This window comes from Acomys russatus, chromosome 3 (assembly GCF_903995435.1).
Source record: "Acomys russatus chromosome 3, mAcoRus1.1, whole genome shotgun sequence".
NCBI lineage: Eukaryota > Metazoa > Chordata > Mammalia > Rodentia > Muridae > Acomys > Acomys russatus.
Window position 1 is genome coordinate 1,092,449 of NC_067139.1, and position 16,983 is coordinate 1,109,431.

Below are 16,983 nucleotides of genomic sequence, written 5' to 3' on the forward strand. Positions count from 1 at the left end.
AGGCATGTGCTGGTATTTAGTAACACTGTTAGGCTATGGACCTTAGAAAGAATTGTGGATGCTTGCATATGGGTTCACACTGACCTGTTCAGACTTGATGAGAAGAGGTAAGTCATAGATTTGAAAACTAAAGCTTACTTGGTGGAAGAGGCTCATCGATTGTTGGGTAGTGATGATGTTCAGGCCTCAAGGAAGGAAGCTGGCTTATTGGCTGGGAATTATGGAGTATAGGACATTCACCTATGAACAAGATAGTCAAGACATTCATATTCATTGCTATGGCAGTGTTTTAAAACACACGACTGTAAAACAAAGATCACCATAAGAAACAACAAATAAACCAGAAATCTAGTTTTTTGTGTCAGTTTACTATAACCATGTCGTTCATGACATAAATTATTGAGGGAAAGGAAGAGAAGGAAGAAGAGGAGCAGGAGGAAAGAAGAGGAGGAGGAAGAAGGAGAAGGAAGAGAGAGAGAGGACGATGGAGAGGAAAAGAGGAGAGGAAGGAAAAGTCCAAATGTGTTTTGATTCTTGATCTATGCCACGCAGACCACCCAATACGTGGGATCAGAGTCTGATTCTGTAGCCACTTGAATTGTCTCGGTTAGAAGGAAAACTCAGAAAGCCTTGCTTTAGTCTGGTAAAGGACTTGTGTGAAGGGGATGAAGTGCTTATAAGGTCTCAAAAGCTTTGATGGATTATGGACAATACACCTAATCATATGGTTACGAGGGTTTCATAATTAAGACTATCAAAAGACTATTTTTTTTCAGACTTAGAGGGAGACAGAAACTTTCAGATAGTCCTTTTCTAAGATGGATCAAGGAACTGGTGCTCCAAGAATGTAAATTCCTAAAAAGGGGAAATTACAAGGTAAGATAGGAGCCAAACATGCTGTGGGAAGCTGTGGTTATTCCAGATAATCTGGAGGAGGAGTCAGAAATGCCAAAAAGTGCCCAGGAGAGAGGAGTGGACAGTAGGCAAAGGCAGTAGATAAAAGGCATGAAGGACTGGTACAAGAAAATTTGAAACAGAGAAGTGGAATAGACAGAAGGAAAAAGACAGATACACAGAAAGTATAGAAATAAATGTTTCTACAAATTTTATGAGTCATTATTATGTACATTGCTTGTACTGCTGTCAGTACAGATTTATGATTAACCAAACAAAATTCTGAGATGGTATTTCTGTGTCACAATCTACTGAGGTGTTCAGATTGTCCATGTGAACATACTGAAGGATTCTCTCCATCTCTGGAGATGCTGAAGGGCTCAGAACACAGACAGTCCCCATCCTCTCTATACTGCTTTCCTCCTGCCTCCTACCATGCTCCCACCCTCCTAACTAGAGGACAAAAGACACCTTTCCTTTTCCTTCCAGGGGTATTGCAGATAGTATGTATTCTTTTTTTTTTCTCATAGCTCCACCATTTATTTGCCTAATAAGATAGTATGTATTCTACTAATCATTGGGCCAAAATGGAGATAAAGTAAAAAGTAATGGTCAAGATCTTTGAGGGGTCTCAAACAGTAAACATTCCCCAGAATAACCATGATTAGAAATATGATTTTTTTTCACTGTAGTTCCATAAACACACTGGAAAATAAATTAGTAGTTGAATTCCAAGAGATAACTGGCAACTAAAAACAAAGATGTACTCAGAAAGGAAGGCCAATCTTTAATATTAAAAAGATGTTTCCTTGGGCATTCCTACCATTATTTAAATCCTCTGGTTTTTTGAAGGGACCAGTAGAAATCAAGGAAGGTATGTCAGCATACCACTCACTGTGGACAAGTGGCCATTTCAATATGGGTTCTGTGGCCATGGCATTCAGTGTCACATCATCAGCTGCTGTACTTCAAGTTTTGTTTCTTAAAGAACCCTTACCTCACTCACTGCAATTAACTCAACCAAACATATTGATTGCCCCTCCAAATCTGTGGAACTGTAATGCCGTTGCTTGGTGGAGCACACCTCATCTACTTGTGAGTCCTTAGAAACTACGGCGATGTGATGGGCACATGGCAGCTGACTTAATGAAACAATCAGGCAGTTCTGTTCTGTACGATGGCCCCACTTCATGTAATTGCATTTGCTTGAAATTAAGTGTTCAGAATATCCAAGAAGGGATAATATTTCTCAACCAAAAATAAGAGAGGGCCTTTAAACTTATTCTGATTATAACCAACATGGCCGAATTGTAGAATAGAGAGGTGTGAAAGAGACTTCCTGGAAAGACTCTGTGTCTGAAGATTATGGACTGGTTAGAATCCCAGGGATGTGCAAAGATGGGATGTTGCAGACCCAAAGCCCAATCACAATTCACCTGCTAAACAACCACTCTTTATCCCCTTCTGCATTAGCTCTAATATCCTGTCACTAATAGAGGAAGCTGGCCTAACAGCTAGACAGATGAAAAAAATCAAAATCCTTTTAGGATGAATAAACTTTACAACATTCTAGTTTTCTACCAATCAAAGGGCTGGGCGTCATCACTCAGCATCTATGGCCTGTAGCTGAGGTTTCTCCACTGTGTGCTGTAATCACCTACTCACAGTTTCCACCAATGCATTTTTAAAGTGTCAAATTTATTCTGTTTCTATAGAAATGTCACAAAACTGATTTGGAACCTAGAATTTAAGGTAATCTGAAACTGTTCCTAGGTCGTGGTCACTTACTTTTGGCTCCAGAGTAAAGTAATTTGTATTCCCTTTGAATTAAAAGCTATGTATTTGTGTCAACATAAGCTCCCAGAACACTTTTTGAAGCAAAGTGATCAGCATTTAATTGTGTGAAAATTTCCTTGGCTAACACAGTGAGGCTGGATTCAATGGGTGCTTTCTCTCCTGTAACTTAAACAATTAGCTTCCTTGCTCATCTGCCTGAAAGAAGTCTCATTAGTAGACGGGCAGAGAGCGCTTCCCTTTTGCAGCCCATTTAACTGTTACAATTATTCCTTGAGGTCAATGCCACAGTTATACCCACTTGGCACTCTAGGAAGTGAAGACACAGAGCCTGGAGGCACTTTGTGAGGAAGTGGCGAGACAAACTTGCCTCTAGGGCCTGAACACATGACCCTGTTACTCTGCCCCTTTCATTTGTCTGAAGGTTTGGTTATTGATAACTATTTTAAATTGAGCTTTAAGTAAAAGTTTTATAGAAGGAAAAGAAACAAAACTTAGATAAGGACTACTAATTTAACAGGTGTTGGTTTGGATTTATATGGAATGAGCAAGTCATTCTGAAACAAAAGATGGCAGCCTTTGGGTTAGAATCTTAATTAAAACATAAGAGTTTATGCATCTGTGTTATAACTGGCCTGGCAGAAATGAAGATATTCCAGAGAAATTCTCGTGTCTCTCACTCTGACTAATAGACTATTGGAACAACAGGCCCAAGCTATTGGAATCTCCCCAGGAATATCATGTTAAGAGAAGGAAAAGGCTGAGGCCTGTTGCCAGCCAGAGAGAGAGAGCCTGTTTCTGGGAGACTTCAACTGGTTCTCACAACTAGTCTGACCATCCTTCAGGGAAAACTGGGAGGCATCTCAGGGGACAGTGACACTGAGTGGGATAATGACAAGGGGGAAATGTAGACAATGATGGTGGGCGGGACTTACTCTTTAGCCTGTACTAGTTATTCTATTTAAACCCAAACCTGAAGTCAAGACCGCTAACATGGACCTGATGTGCACCACTAAAACTTTTAGTTCTCTTTTCCAATGCGACACTCCCCTTTTCTGATTTTCACTGTTTATGGTGTCTTTAGGTAGTGGAGCCTAGCTTGTTATGGATACCAGGGCCCTGGGCTCAAACTGGATGACTCTGGTTAATAATGCTGGTCTTCTTTTTCCATTAGCCAAAATAGCTCCAACCAAGAAAGCAAAAAGCAATCATTGTAACAGAAACTGGGCAAATATGAAAAAGAGAGAGAGAGAGAGAGAAAAAAAAAAAGATGTGTAGTATAACTATGTGCTGCTGATCAATTGCCATGCTGGTCAAGGCCAGTGCTTTTGGGCAAATTGGAGGAGTGGTCCACAGAGCTATCAGAGTATACCAGGAGGAAAACCCATGTTCTTCAGCTAATATCCACATCTGTCACTGATCTTCAATGTGTTTTAGGAAGTCAATATACTTGCTACCAAGTGCGGTTGATAAAGTGTGTCTGCCATCATTTGATGCTTCTAAGACCAGGAAACTAACTCACACCAATCAGTTCTGGTCATTAGCCAAAAACAAACAGAAGCACACATACAGGTAGGTAGCTGCTCATGTTCTGCTGGCTGTATTTCACACGCTTAGACAACTGCCTGAATGCCTACGTACGTTGTCCAGGCTACCCCTTTTGGGACTGGTCCCCCCACCATATGGGGAGAGACCTGTGTCCAGTTATCGTGGTAGTCCTATGCTCACTGGTCTGGTTTGCAGTCTAACCTTCTCTCCTATTGCTGGGACCTGCCGTGGGGGACTCCGGACCTTCAGTAGTTCTTGCTGCATTCCCACCAGGGGCAGCCAGTTCTTCCTGCCAAGGCCCAGCCCCATTTGTAGACTCGGGATCTAGCTCTGGACTTTGCACCGAGTCAGGGACTGACTCGAATGCGCTGTTTTCCTCCTCTTCATCCTCCTGTGAAGAGAAGACCGTGCTCTCGGAGATCTTGGCGCTGTCCACAGAGGAGAAGCGCGTGTGGCTGGCAAACCGATTGTTGCCGTTGTAGCAGGAGCTGCTGTAGCAGGAGCTGCCGCAGCAGGATGTGCCGCAGCACGAGGGGCTGCAGCACGAGGCATCACAGCCCTCGCAACTGTGGTCTGCTCCCTGCTGGGGGCTGGAGTCACTCTCACTCCCAGTGCTGGGGTGCGCGTCACCATCCTGGCTAGCGCCAATGCGTTTGGGCAAACTGGAGAAATGGCCTCCAGAATCGTCAGAGGGCGCCATGCATAGAGTAGCCCCCTCATTCCCTCCATCCTCCACGGACTGTGGGTCAGCAGCTATTGTGTCCACCTCGCTGAGCCCATCTTTTTCAGAGGACTCCTTGAGGGTGGGTTCCTCCTCCAAGCCATCCTCCTCCTCCTCTGTGGTGCTTCCTCTCTGGGCCGAGGGCATGCTGTGCAGCAGGGTGTGGATGCGGATGTAGTGTGTCCTCGGGGTCTCAGGGTCTCCACAGGCAGATGCAATCACGGTCTCAAGCTCAGATACAGGTAGGGAACATGGTCTGCTTTTTTTTTTCACCGAGGCCCTCAGCTGCAGTCCAGGCTCTCCCTGCTCCAGGGTAGAAATACCGTCATCTTCCTCCCGCCCCTCATCTTGGCCCTTCTCCTGCATCTCCTCCTCGCCGACTCCATTTTCTGACACTGTTTCTTCTTCTTCCTTGCTGCCGAGGGCTGCACTCTCTTCTGGCAACAGCGATTGTGTCATATCCTCATGCAGGTGAAGTCCCTCTGCCACTTCCTCTGCACTCAGAACGGGTTGGGTGTCATGCCGCTCTGGGTCTTGAAGCTCTCCAGCCTCTTCCGGCCCTTCAAAGAACTCGCCACCATCTCCGGCCTCCATAATACCTGCAGCATCTTCAACCGGCTCACCATGCTCCTGAGTTTGGTTTTCTGCGCTGTTCACTCCATTCCCTTCACTTGGCGACTCTGGCTTCGAGATCTTACAGTGTTCTGGAGCATCTCCAGGAGGTTCCCCACTGCTGCTTTCTAGCACACTGTTCGTGACACTGGCCTGCATTTCTGCTGACTCAGGCTCAGCACTCAGAGAGATCTCCTCATCATCTGTGGGCAAGAAGAAAGCTGTGTCATTCTTTCCAGAAGAGCAATGGGAGCTGGTGTTCTGTGTAGGCATATATAAAACATGGCAGAGGGTCACTAATATAGGATACTGGATATGAGCGGATGAGGGCTTCTCACTCTCTAGATCGCCACTGAAAATTCTGTAATAAGTGCTCTTTATGTTAATGACACTTTGAGCAGGGCTGCTATTTTAAATTTCTCTCTCAAGGGACTGCTAAGGAAAAAAAAAAAATTAATGTCCCAAACCTAGTTTTATCCTACCTCAGAGATCAACAAATGTTTGTTACATGCAGTGACTTTCAGATCTGAAGATGGCAGTAGTGTTTATAATTCCTTAACAAGTTAATAGTGCCTGTTTTAAGCCTTCCCCACAGGTCATCCTGCAAGATGATGGGATGGCTAAGCCAGACTCTTAAGCTGCAACAGAGAAGCAAAGGGCTGTGTGTTGCACTAATAGTCATCTGCAGTAATCAGCAGTCAGAAAGGAAGGTTTCCAACCGCACAGCCTTTTAAGGAGAAGCAAATACAGCTTAACTCTACCGTAGTTGGCTGGAAATATACTAAGTTGGTATTCTACTTCAGATCCACTAGTGCAATTTCCCTCGAAGAAAACCATCTCTCTGCTAAAACATAAAGCTGTCTTCATGCTTACCCTGAAAAATCAGTCTTAGAATGTAGCCAAAGGCTGACTTTGACAGGAGAAAACACAGTATTTTCTTACAACCTAGTTGTATACTGGAGCTTAGTGATGGGGTGGAGCTAAACTTTAGGCTCTAAGCTCTCCAGTAATGCAAATATTTGGTTCAAGAGGGCTTAACATTTCTCAGCATGGTTTACATTTAGTATGGGTGCTGCAGGAGAAGAGAAAAAGTAGAATTATGGGGCATCATCTCATTGCTGTTGGTATGAAAAACTGTACATAGGATGCTTCTGAAAATTCCTGTTCATAATCTTCATTACGACTGTAGTTCTTCAACAGTGTGTCATTCTTTAGGTCATAGCCAACTGGTAACTAGTTACTAGGTAGAAGAAGATGCCTCACATTTATGCACTCTTTCACTCATTCATTTGCATCCATTCATCCAACAGCCTTTGGGTACCTCCTATGTGAGGTCCTGGCAATAAAATAATAAGGCACAGTTTCGTCTCCCATCGTTGACCTCTGTTCTACTGTGTAACTGTCTTATCTTTGGGCGACCTGGGTGAAGAGGAATCTTCTAATCAAGGAGCTGACAAACCTGCCTTCTAAAATAGATCGCTGGCCTTTGGGCCTCAGATGGAGGTGACACAGAACTACAAAGCCCACGGCACACTTGGAGAGAGCTATGGTTTTTTGTGTTTCAGAGAAAAGAGCCTCACTTGGATGCCAACCTCAAACAAGACACGCGGATCATGCTGAAAGTACCTGCATGGATGGAGGATGTGATCTCAAATCGGAACTGCAGCTGTCCACTCACATGGTCAGTTGGAAGCCTGCGGCCAAGTGTGTAGCTGACCACCCTATCCCTAGAAGGAAATAAGCACCATCACAGATTTTGTAATAAGCTCTCTTGCTTACGACCACACAGTGTGCTTCCTATACCAGCTGGGGCAGGAAAGCTCAGAGGAGCCATTATAGCTGAAGTGACAGTCTCTCTGGGACATATGATCCCGCCTCAAGGCACACAGGTAGGGCCAATAAGGAAATTCTTATCAAACCTTCTGACTCAAGGGTTAGAAAACCACAGCTCATATTTAGTCATCACTGGGCTTTATTTTTAAACGTTTGGGAGAAAACACTTAAAAAAGAATATATTATGTGAAATTCAAATTTAAGTGTCCATCAACACTTTTTATTGGAACACAGCATGCTTATTAGCTTAAACACTGCTTATGGCTATTTTTTGGCCACAGTGGAAGAGCTGAACAGTTTAGACAGAGGCTGTGTGGCCATTACTCCTTTTACAGACTAAGTTTGATATTCTGTATTGTACAGAAGGTGAGGGGGACAAAAAATTGTAGATGTTTTTGTGTGATCTTCCTGTGGACACTGTCATTTCCAGATATGACCCTGGAAATAGATGTGTCAGAATTTGTTGGGTGAGGGGGAAAGTGTATGTAATGTATAAGAACAGGTGCCGTAATAGTTCCTGGAGAACTTGTGTCAGGCTATGGAATGCCACCTGCTACATGATGGAGCAAAAGCAAGACTTGTGTCCTGTGTTCACTGGCCTTTGAATCCCAGTGACACCAAGTGTAGAGACACTTATTAACTATTCTGGGTTCTGGTGCCATACCCACTCAAAGTAATTTTGAAAATACTGAAAATAATTTACCCATGCAAGAATGAATCTGGGTTGTAATGATATATTTTCACTGGCAATATAGCTTTACAAAATAATTGCCTGCTACCTTGGCTGAGTTAGGAAAAGTACTTTTTTTTGGGATATCCAGATACAAACAAAGGCACCATAGCCAACTGTTTACTCCATAGTCATTCCATTAATTCATTTGTGATATTCAAATGAAAACAAAAATCATTGGCTGTCAATATTAAAAGATTTCTTAGAAAAAGCTGACACTATGAAACAAATAATATGGTTGAATGATCCATTAATTTAATATTTTTCTTGATAAAGCATGGTGTAGTGTCTATTCTCAGACGTCAGTAATGAAAACATTATATGGAGATACAATATGATGAACCACAAAGTCCTATCAGTTTAGAAAGGGGAAATATTAACCAATATTTTGAAGTATGCCCACTATGATCATAAGAAATACTTTCTGAATCTAATACTGAATTGTAACGAGAGCTAAAGAAGACCATATAGTGATATGGAAATTAAGTTCACTATGTTTTGCACTCACTTTCTAAGATTTCTTTTCTTTGCTTTCAACTACCCAATAAACAAATAGTTTATGAGTCCCATGTAAATAATGCTGAAGTTGACCTTTGAATGCTATGTGCTGAAGTCCATATGTACCCCACAGGACCTGCCTTTAACAGCTTATGACTAGCTAGAGACTAAGAAAAGACCAGCAAACAATGATTTAGGTGTCAGTGACACTTCCAACGTGTCAGAGTTGTTTAGAGGCCAAAGACTGCTGCTTTATGGTGGCCATAGCCCAGGAGTTTGCTCCTACTTACGTTGGACATGTCCATGATGGGCAGCATTACAGAAATGGTCTCTGCAGGCGATGGATGCTGCAGCCCTTGAAAAAGGAAGTGGGGCAGCAGGAGGAAGTGGAAGAGTAGGAGGCAGAGAACTTCCAAACCCAATAGGGTGTGCCATTCCATCAGGGGGAGAAATCCCACCAAGGCTCAGGGTTGCACGCACTCAGTTATGCTGCCCTGTCCTCCAAGTTGAAAAAAAAAAAAATCAAACTAACCTTGCTCAGGTTAGAGGAGATGCCCTTCTAACTCAATTGCTTTTTTTATTTTTTTCTTTTTTCTGCCTGGGTATACATCCTTCCACAGTATAGTATGGATTGCAGGACAATACTGGAAAAAAAAAAAGTACTTGGCATAGCAAGGTGTAGGAGTCTTCTCTGTGGCTACAATGAGCCAGAGGGTTTATCCCAGCAGGGAGTGACTGAGTATCTGTTAGGCAGATGTGTGTGCCCTGCATGAGTACTGACACTCACAAACCCTTCCTTGTCCTCTGCCCACATCTGGTGGAGAAATGTGAGACTAGGAGAGGAATGAAATGTATTGCAATTCCAAACTAGACAGTCGGTTGCAGGAAGCCTCTCTTGGGAAGGAATTATATTTGGTCTTTGGAAAGAGGCAAGTATGACTTTAACTTTGATTTATCCCTCCTAGGTTTCACTTTCTTATAAGGAGAAGAGATAATGTTTACCCTTTGTAGAAGTGCTCTGAAAACCAAATGAAAAAACAAAGGTCACAAGAAACACCATTGTAAGTTCCCACTATACGCCAGTGATGGTAGGCAACTTACGCTGGGGTGTTTGTTCAGCTCTCACAAACATGAATGGGGGAACATTGACATGTGGCAGTAGCTCCATGTATGTCAACTTCCTTTAGTATGAGAATTAATAGAATCTTTATGTGCACTCAGCTACACATGTGCTGTCAGGTGCTAAGCAAGTCCCTCATAGAACTTCAAATTAAAATACCCAAAGTCTGCTTAATATTTCTCATTCCCTTGGTATCACTCTGTGGGTCATATTATTTTAATGATATGCTTATAACTAAAGACCTATGTTACTATTTTCAAGTGCAGTGTGGTTATCTAAGTAAATACCCGTTATACAAAGAGAAGATCTGATCATGGTTCATTTTAATAAAATCCATGAGTGAATATGAATGCAAAATATTTAAAACAAAAAAGCATATTCTCATATACAATTGACTTTCACAACCAATGTAATTGCTGTCATGCCATGAGAATGCACGCTTTCAAATTTTCATCTAGAATTTTCCGTAAGTAGCGTATTTCGAGAAATTCTACCCAAGAAATATAGCATTTTGTCTGGTATGGAAATGCAGTATGTGGTTAAGCCCCACATACAAGACAGGTGAAGGAATGAAATACTTTTCACAGCAATGGCAAGCTTTAAATTTCTACTTATACAGGAAAATGTGTATTTTTTCAATATTGTCTATGATTTTCTATATTCTTTAATATGTATTATACAAACTACACATAAATAAGAAGAAAGGGAAGAATTTAACTGAATACCATGGCTCAGAAAATAATACTGATAGGAGAAGTCCAAGGACTGGTAACCATTTTAGTTTGTCTTTCTATAAGACTTTATAATGGCAGTTTACAAGCCTTCCTGGGAGTGGCCTATAAGCAGAAGCACAGCCATCCCAGTCACAGTTTACCCTATGGCGTGTCTCTCCAGCAGCCTCTGAACAGGCATTGACAGCTTTCCCAAGAAACGCTTGATGATGGGACGGCTCTTGGCAAACTTGTCCTTCACTTCAATTTCCAGCACATCAGTTGGCAAAGACACGAAACTGAAATGCTGCAATGAGAAACCATATTGCATTAACTAACTGAGAGGCTTTTGGTGGTTGGCAGTTCCTAGTCCCCGTGCTGTGGTCTTAGGAGCTCTATGAGACTGCTTATTGATAAATGAGGAGTGACAATTACATACTCTCTTAGTTATTAAAAACAGCACAGCTCTAAGGCTCAGAACATTGCAGAAAAGGGCGTGGGAAGTGCGTAAGAGTGTTGGAAGGGAGGATAAAAGGGTGTGAAATACAGACTTCTAGACTTGATATCATTACCTCACCACAATAGTGGTTACCTTCACCAGCCCAACACAAAACTGGCTATATCAACAATCAGTCATGTAAGAGGTAGGGACTTGAGGACTCTGCTCTTTACTGTTGAACTTTGGTTATTGGTGGATTCTGAGAAAGGGAGGGCCATTGTCTTCCGTTGTATATCCCCTGCTGATCACACAGGCTCCAAGGAACAGCTCCCAGGGTCACAACATGGCCCTTGTTAAAACCGGTAGATAGCAAAACAAACTCAATAGGCATGAAAGGAGAAGAGCTTTGTGGACATAGAACATGTACGGAGTGGTATAAAATCAATTTTTGTTTAGATTAAAAAATAGTTATCTTTGACTTTCAAATAAAATCAGCACAAATGAAAGAAAAAGCACTTATCAAGGCCTCATGCATTTGATTAAAATTATTAGGAATGGGAAAGAACAGTGAGAGAGGCTTGCCTTGAGGGGGAGGGAAACACAGAAGGAGATTTAAGGAGAGAAAGGAGGGATAATTAACACTAAAGACACTTGAAAATATGTAAGATTCCTTATTTTATTTTTACATAAAATTACATGTTTTTTATTTTACTATTTTTACAACTTTCATATATAAATTCTGTGTTAACACCATTCCTCATCTCTACTCCCACCAACTCCTCTAAAGCCCCCCAAACTCCTTGTTAATTTCATGGCCTAGTATTTTTTAATACATACACACATACACAAATAATTATATATAGCTAATATATAATCAACAGCTTAATTATTCTATAACATTATATACACATGTAAAATTGAAGCTTACACCACTTGGGGGGACAATACTCTTCCACAAATCCATAGACGATATAATAAAAATACCAATGTTAGACACAGAATCCTTCTTTTGAGTTATTAATCCAAGGAATCCAAAGACCTCATTCAAACAATACTGGCTATTGCATTGGTCTTAGTTGTCTGAAGACACCACATACTCAGACTCAAGGTTTGGGAGAATATAGCTGGAACTGACCTGGATGCTTCTTCCCTCAGGATTAGTTCTCACAGTACCAGAAGGAGCTATGTATGTTGCTAAATGTAGAACGCAATCCATAGTCCTACTCAGCTGTAGGACTTGAATGGAAAGATATTCCAAAAGTTCAGTAGTGGCACTTACATCCTGGTAGTAACCAACAGCCACCTAACTGAACTTAAGACCCTTTGATTAGAAAGGAATTCACACCTGGTACTGAAAGCCTAGCTAACTACTAGTGGCTGGCGAGATGTGGCACTTCCTCCTCCTGTTGCTACTTTCCTAAGCCAGCGTGCTCTCTAACTGCAGTCTAAATACCGATCCTTGTACACACAGATAAGCGTACCTCCCAGACATCATCAAAGAAGCTTTTTTCTGTAGTAGACAGAGAGCATTTCAGAAAGCCAAAATTGGTCAAAATGCTGAAAGCAACTGACCATAGGGTGCACAGGTCCAATCAATACATCTACAACACAGCCCCTAGATATTCAGGCTCAGGTAACATTGGTGAAGAGGGGCTGGAAAGATTTTTTAAGAGGTTTCTATATGTTATAGGAAAGCTGCTATGGTGAAATTTCAAAAATGTGGTTGCCAAAAATAAAATAAAATCAAACAAAACAAAACAAAAAATCCCAAATCTAACAAAACAAAACAACAAAAAAAAAGGAAACAAACAAACAAACAACTGCTCCAACAACCGGGAGAAATGACACTACCAATTTACATGCTAAAGTGGATGGCAGAAATTTTATAAGGCTCCACACCTAGATAAAGAGATATAGTCAATAAGACTGAGCGGTTCAAGAAAGCGATCTATCATGCATGTGGACCATAATCCTTTGAGTGACTCTAAGTCTTAAGTACTGTTGATTAAAAAGTAAGAGTAGAGCCATGCACGCCTTTAATCCCAGCACTCAGGAGGCAGAGGATCACTGTGAGTTCAAGGCCAGCCTGGTCTATAAAGTTAGTCCAGGACAGCCAAGACAGAAAGACCCTGTCTCAAAAAAAAAAAAAAAAAAAAAAAAAAAAAAATTAAAAGTAGGCACCACAGATTATAGATACCCCAAAGCCAGTTGGAGATAACCATATAATCCAAGTATAAATGATCCTGATTCGTCAGAAATTCTATCTCTAACACAGACACAAAACACAAGCTTTACATTTTGCCAGCATGACCCAATGAAACAAAATTAGTCAATTTCAGACAAATTAGCATAGACAACTCTGCCTGCCTTAAAAAAAATCAGGTTTCCCCATCCACACTAGCGTGTCTATCATTGTCCTTGTTCGGCTCATGTTTAGGCAGTTATGTTGGTGAGACTTTAGGGGTACAGCTTCTAGCAACAGCCTCATAACACACTCACTGATCCTCTGGGTCATGGTCTTTGAGCCTCAGAATTGGGGTTGGTCTTGTGGCTATATCAGGTGGGGCTGGGCTACACAGCTCAGCGTTTTTATCAGCTGTGGTTTTCTATACTCTCTGTTTCAACATGGGAGGAGAGTTTGGAGGGGAGAAAAGGGAAGAGAGAAGTGGTGTAATGATTTCATAATCTCAAAAGATAAAAAATATTTTTTAAATGATAATGTCAGCCAGTCATTGAAACATTTCAGAATACTTCTTTGTTTATGCTTTATGAATTGGGCTGTAGCTACGGAGTTTAATTTACCACTTAAACTGAAGTCTTCCATAGTGCAATGTATACTTTTATATGGCAAATGAACTTTATTTTTTTCTTAAAATTGATATGATTTTATTTTGATATCATATAACACAGAGAAAATAATGGGGCCAATACTGTCTTGATATAGCTAAGAGATCAGAGCGAAGACAATACTATAACCCAACAGGTGAAATGGCTGTGGGGAATTTCAAAGACATTCTATGCTGGCTGGTTTTTGTCAACTTTAAACAAGTTAGAGTCATGTGAGAGGTGGCAACGTAGGTTGAGACAATGCTTCTATAAGACTGGGATATAAGAAGGCCTGTAGGGTAGTTTCTTAAGTAGTGATTGATGTGAAAGGTCTCAGCCCATTGTGGGTGGTGCCGTCCCTAGGCTGGTAGTCTTGGGTTCTATAAGAAAGAAGTCTGAGCAAGCCATCAGGAGCAAGCCAACAGGCAGCACGCCTCCATAGCCTGTTTCAGTTCCTGCTTCCATGTTCCAGCCTTGAGTTTCTGTTCTGACTTACTTAGGTGATGGATTGTGACCTGAGAGATGTAAGCTAGAATAAACCCTAGCCTCTCTGAGTTGCTTTTGATGATAGTGTTTAATCATAGCAATAGAAACCTTAACTAAGAGACATGTTCAACATGACTTAGAAAGTATATTCTAAGGTGTTTATGAGTTTGATAAAAATGACTCTAGTCTGAGAAGGCAGAATAACCATTTATTTATAACCACTCATAAATCTGTGAAAGTCAGAAAAACATTGTTTGTTTTTGTAAGCTCTAGTACTTAGTTCTTGGTGCTGGAGAAATGCCTCAGGGGTTAAGAGCATAACTGCTCTTTCAGAGGACTAGGGTTCAATTCTCAGCACCTACATGGTGGTTACAACTGTTTCAGCAACTCGGACACCCTTACATAGACATTCATGCAGGTAAAATACCAATACATATAAAAATGAATAATAAACCATTGAAAATACCTTAAAAATTAGTTCTTTGAGAATTCATAGAATGTATGTTGTTCGCAGACATTCCTTTTCCCCTGCTGCTGTCAGATCCACTTCCTCCCCTAATTTTGTATCTTCTGTTTTGCAACCTACCAAGTCCAATTTGCGCATCCAATGTAGTCTACGATATGTGGCCCTCCACAGGAGTGCAGCTAGATTGCCACAGATTACACCCTTAAGGAAAACTGATTATGTCTCCAGCAGCTACCAGTACAACATGGATTCTTGTACAGGAGCTGAAGTTCATCCCCACCTCTGTGTCCACACTAGGGTTTGATCTGGCTTGATCTTGCACAGTTCTCGTGTATACTATGGGTTCATATGCACAGATGCTTTGCACATGTATCTGGAAGACACTGTTTCTTGTGCTCATCCATTGCCTCTTGCTCTCTTGCTCCTTCTGCCTCCTCTTCCACAAGACCCTGAGCCTTGGGGAAAGGCATATGATGTAGATGTACTCTTGGGGGCTGAGAATTCCACAGCCTCGTTCTCTGTGCCCTGGCCTCATGTGGGTCTCTGTGCAAATCACCCTGTACTACAAATAGAAGCTCCTCTGAGGAGGCTGAAGATGCATTAATCTGCAGGCACAAGGGCACGCCGTTAAGATTTGGTATAACACTATATTCGTTTAGGAGAAGGATAGCCTCAGGTTCTTCCCTAGGGGCTCTGATTAGCCTGGTAGTTGTGCCTGGGAAGAGCTTCATCTTGTGGAATAGGACTTAAATTCAATCAGAAAGTTGCGGGTTACTCCCATTATTTTTATGTCACCATTGCTCCAGTGAGTTTGTCTGGTTAATCTAGTCACTATTTTAGCTCACAGGGTTCAGCTGGGTGAGAATGATGTTTACCTTTCATGTCTAGCAGCATACCTATCACTTCCAGAACTACGAAAGCCAGGCAGTAGGGATGAAGCTTCCAGACCAGTGCCAGCTTGATTTCTCCATGATCTGTGACTGAAGCATATGTTGTTCAGCAATAGCATCTTACCCTCAGCTTCTATAAGGTAACCAGTAGAGAGCCTGTAAAGCTCGGGCATCTACGGGACCCCACTGGCCAACAACTCCAAAACCCATTCTGGCACTGGGTTTTTAGTTGTTAGCCTACTTCTGCATCTGTTTCTAGCCTTTCGAAGAACCTCCACACTGACTCTTATAGTGAACATACCAGTTTTCACTCTTACCAACAACGAATAAATTTTTCTTTTTATTCCATTAATGATAGCATTTTTTGGGGGTCATTTGATCTTAACCATTATGATTGAGGTAAAGTGGGGGGGTAGTTTTAATCTTCATTTCTCTGAGGGCTAAGGATGTTGACATTTTAAAAATGTTTCTTAGTTATTTGTATTTCATCTTTTGAGAACTCTCTCTCTTTAGTTCTTTGCTCCATTTTTGAATTAGGTTGTTTGGTTGGTTATTTTTTTCTTTTTCTCTTTTTGTATATTCTAGATGCTAACCATCTGTGAGATATAGCCCCAGTAAAGATGTTTTCCATTTTGCAGGCTGCCTCCTTATTCAAATTATTTTGTCTTTTTCTGTCCAGAAGCTTTTTTAGTTTCATGATGTCTTTCTGTCTGAGATATTTATGTATATATATTATGTATATATATAATGCATTTGCATGAATAATTTTTTTATTGGGTACAATGAGAGAGGGCAAATGGCCTGTGCAGTAAAAATAAAATACCACCTGCAGTTTATAGCAATGAGTAGCATAGAATAAGGGGATTGGATGCATTTTTATGTCAGGACTAAGTTGCTTTGCATGTAAACCCAGACATGTAAACCATGCGATTAGACAGGGGAGTCGATGTGGTATCATGCTAGTGTAGCTTGTTCACATCATGATTTCCAGATAGGTCTGTGCTTCGTTCCAAGACCACTAACCTTGTGATGATCAGACAGACAGACAGACAGTGAAAAAGTCCAGAAACACTTGTCGAAGATACAACTTTTCTTCTATGTATATTATTAGTCTCTTTAAAAAAAAAAAAACAGTTGGCATGACACTCTCCACCGTTGAGTGGAGAGTGAGATCTGACTCTCAAATGAACTTTGGTGCCCCTTTTCTGACCATGTCCCCCGGATGGGAAACCTGGTGGCACTCAGAGGAAGGATAGCTAGTTACCAAGAAGAGACTTGATATTCTGAGAGCATATATAGGGGGAGGAGGTCTCCCTCAGTCACAGACATAGGGGAGGGGAGAAAGGGGAAATGGGAGGGAGGGAAGAATGGGAGGAAACAGGGGAAGGACTAACAATCGAGATGTAATATGAATAA

General features: G+C 41.5%; 1 protein-coding gene across 1 annotated transcript in view; it reads right to left on the minus strand.

The window, feature by feature from the left end:
- Positions 1 to 16,983, minus strand: part of Hecw1 (HECT, C2 and WW domain containing E3 ubiquitin protein ligase 1) — a 335,971-nt gene that overhangs the window by 87,286 nt on the left and 231,702 nt on the right. The window contains exons 7-10 of the mRNA XM_051167947.1: positions 10,625 to 10,767; positions 7,196 to 7,296; positions 4,438 to 5,772; positions 139 to 240 (exon numbers count right to left, since the gene is read on the minus strand). Of these exons, the coding sequence (XP_051023904.1) occupies positions 139 to 240; positions 4,438 to 5,772; positions 7,196 to 7,296; positions 10,625 to 10,767 (1,681 nt within the window). The remainder of the gene's footprint in view (positions 1 to 138; positions 241 to 4,437; positions 5,773 to 7,195; positions 7,297 to 10,624; positions 10,768 to 16,983) is intronic.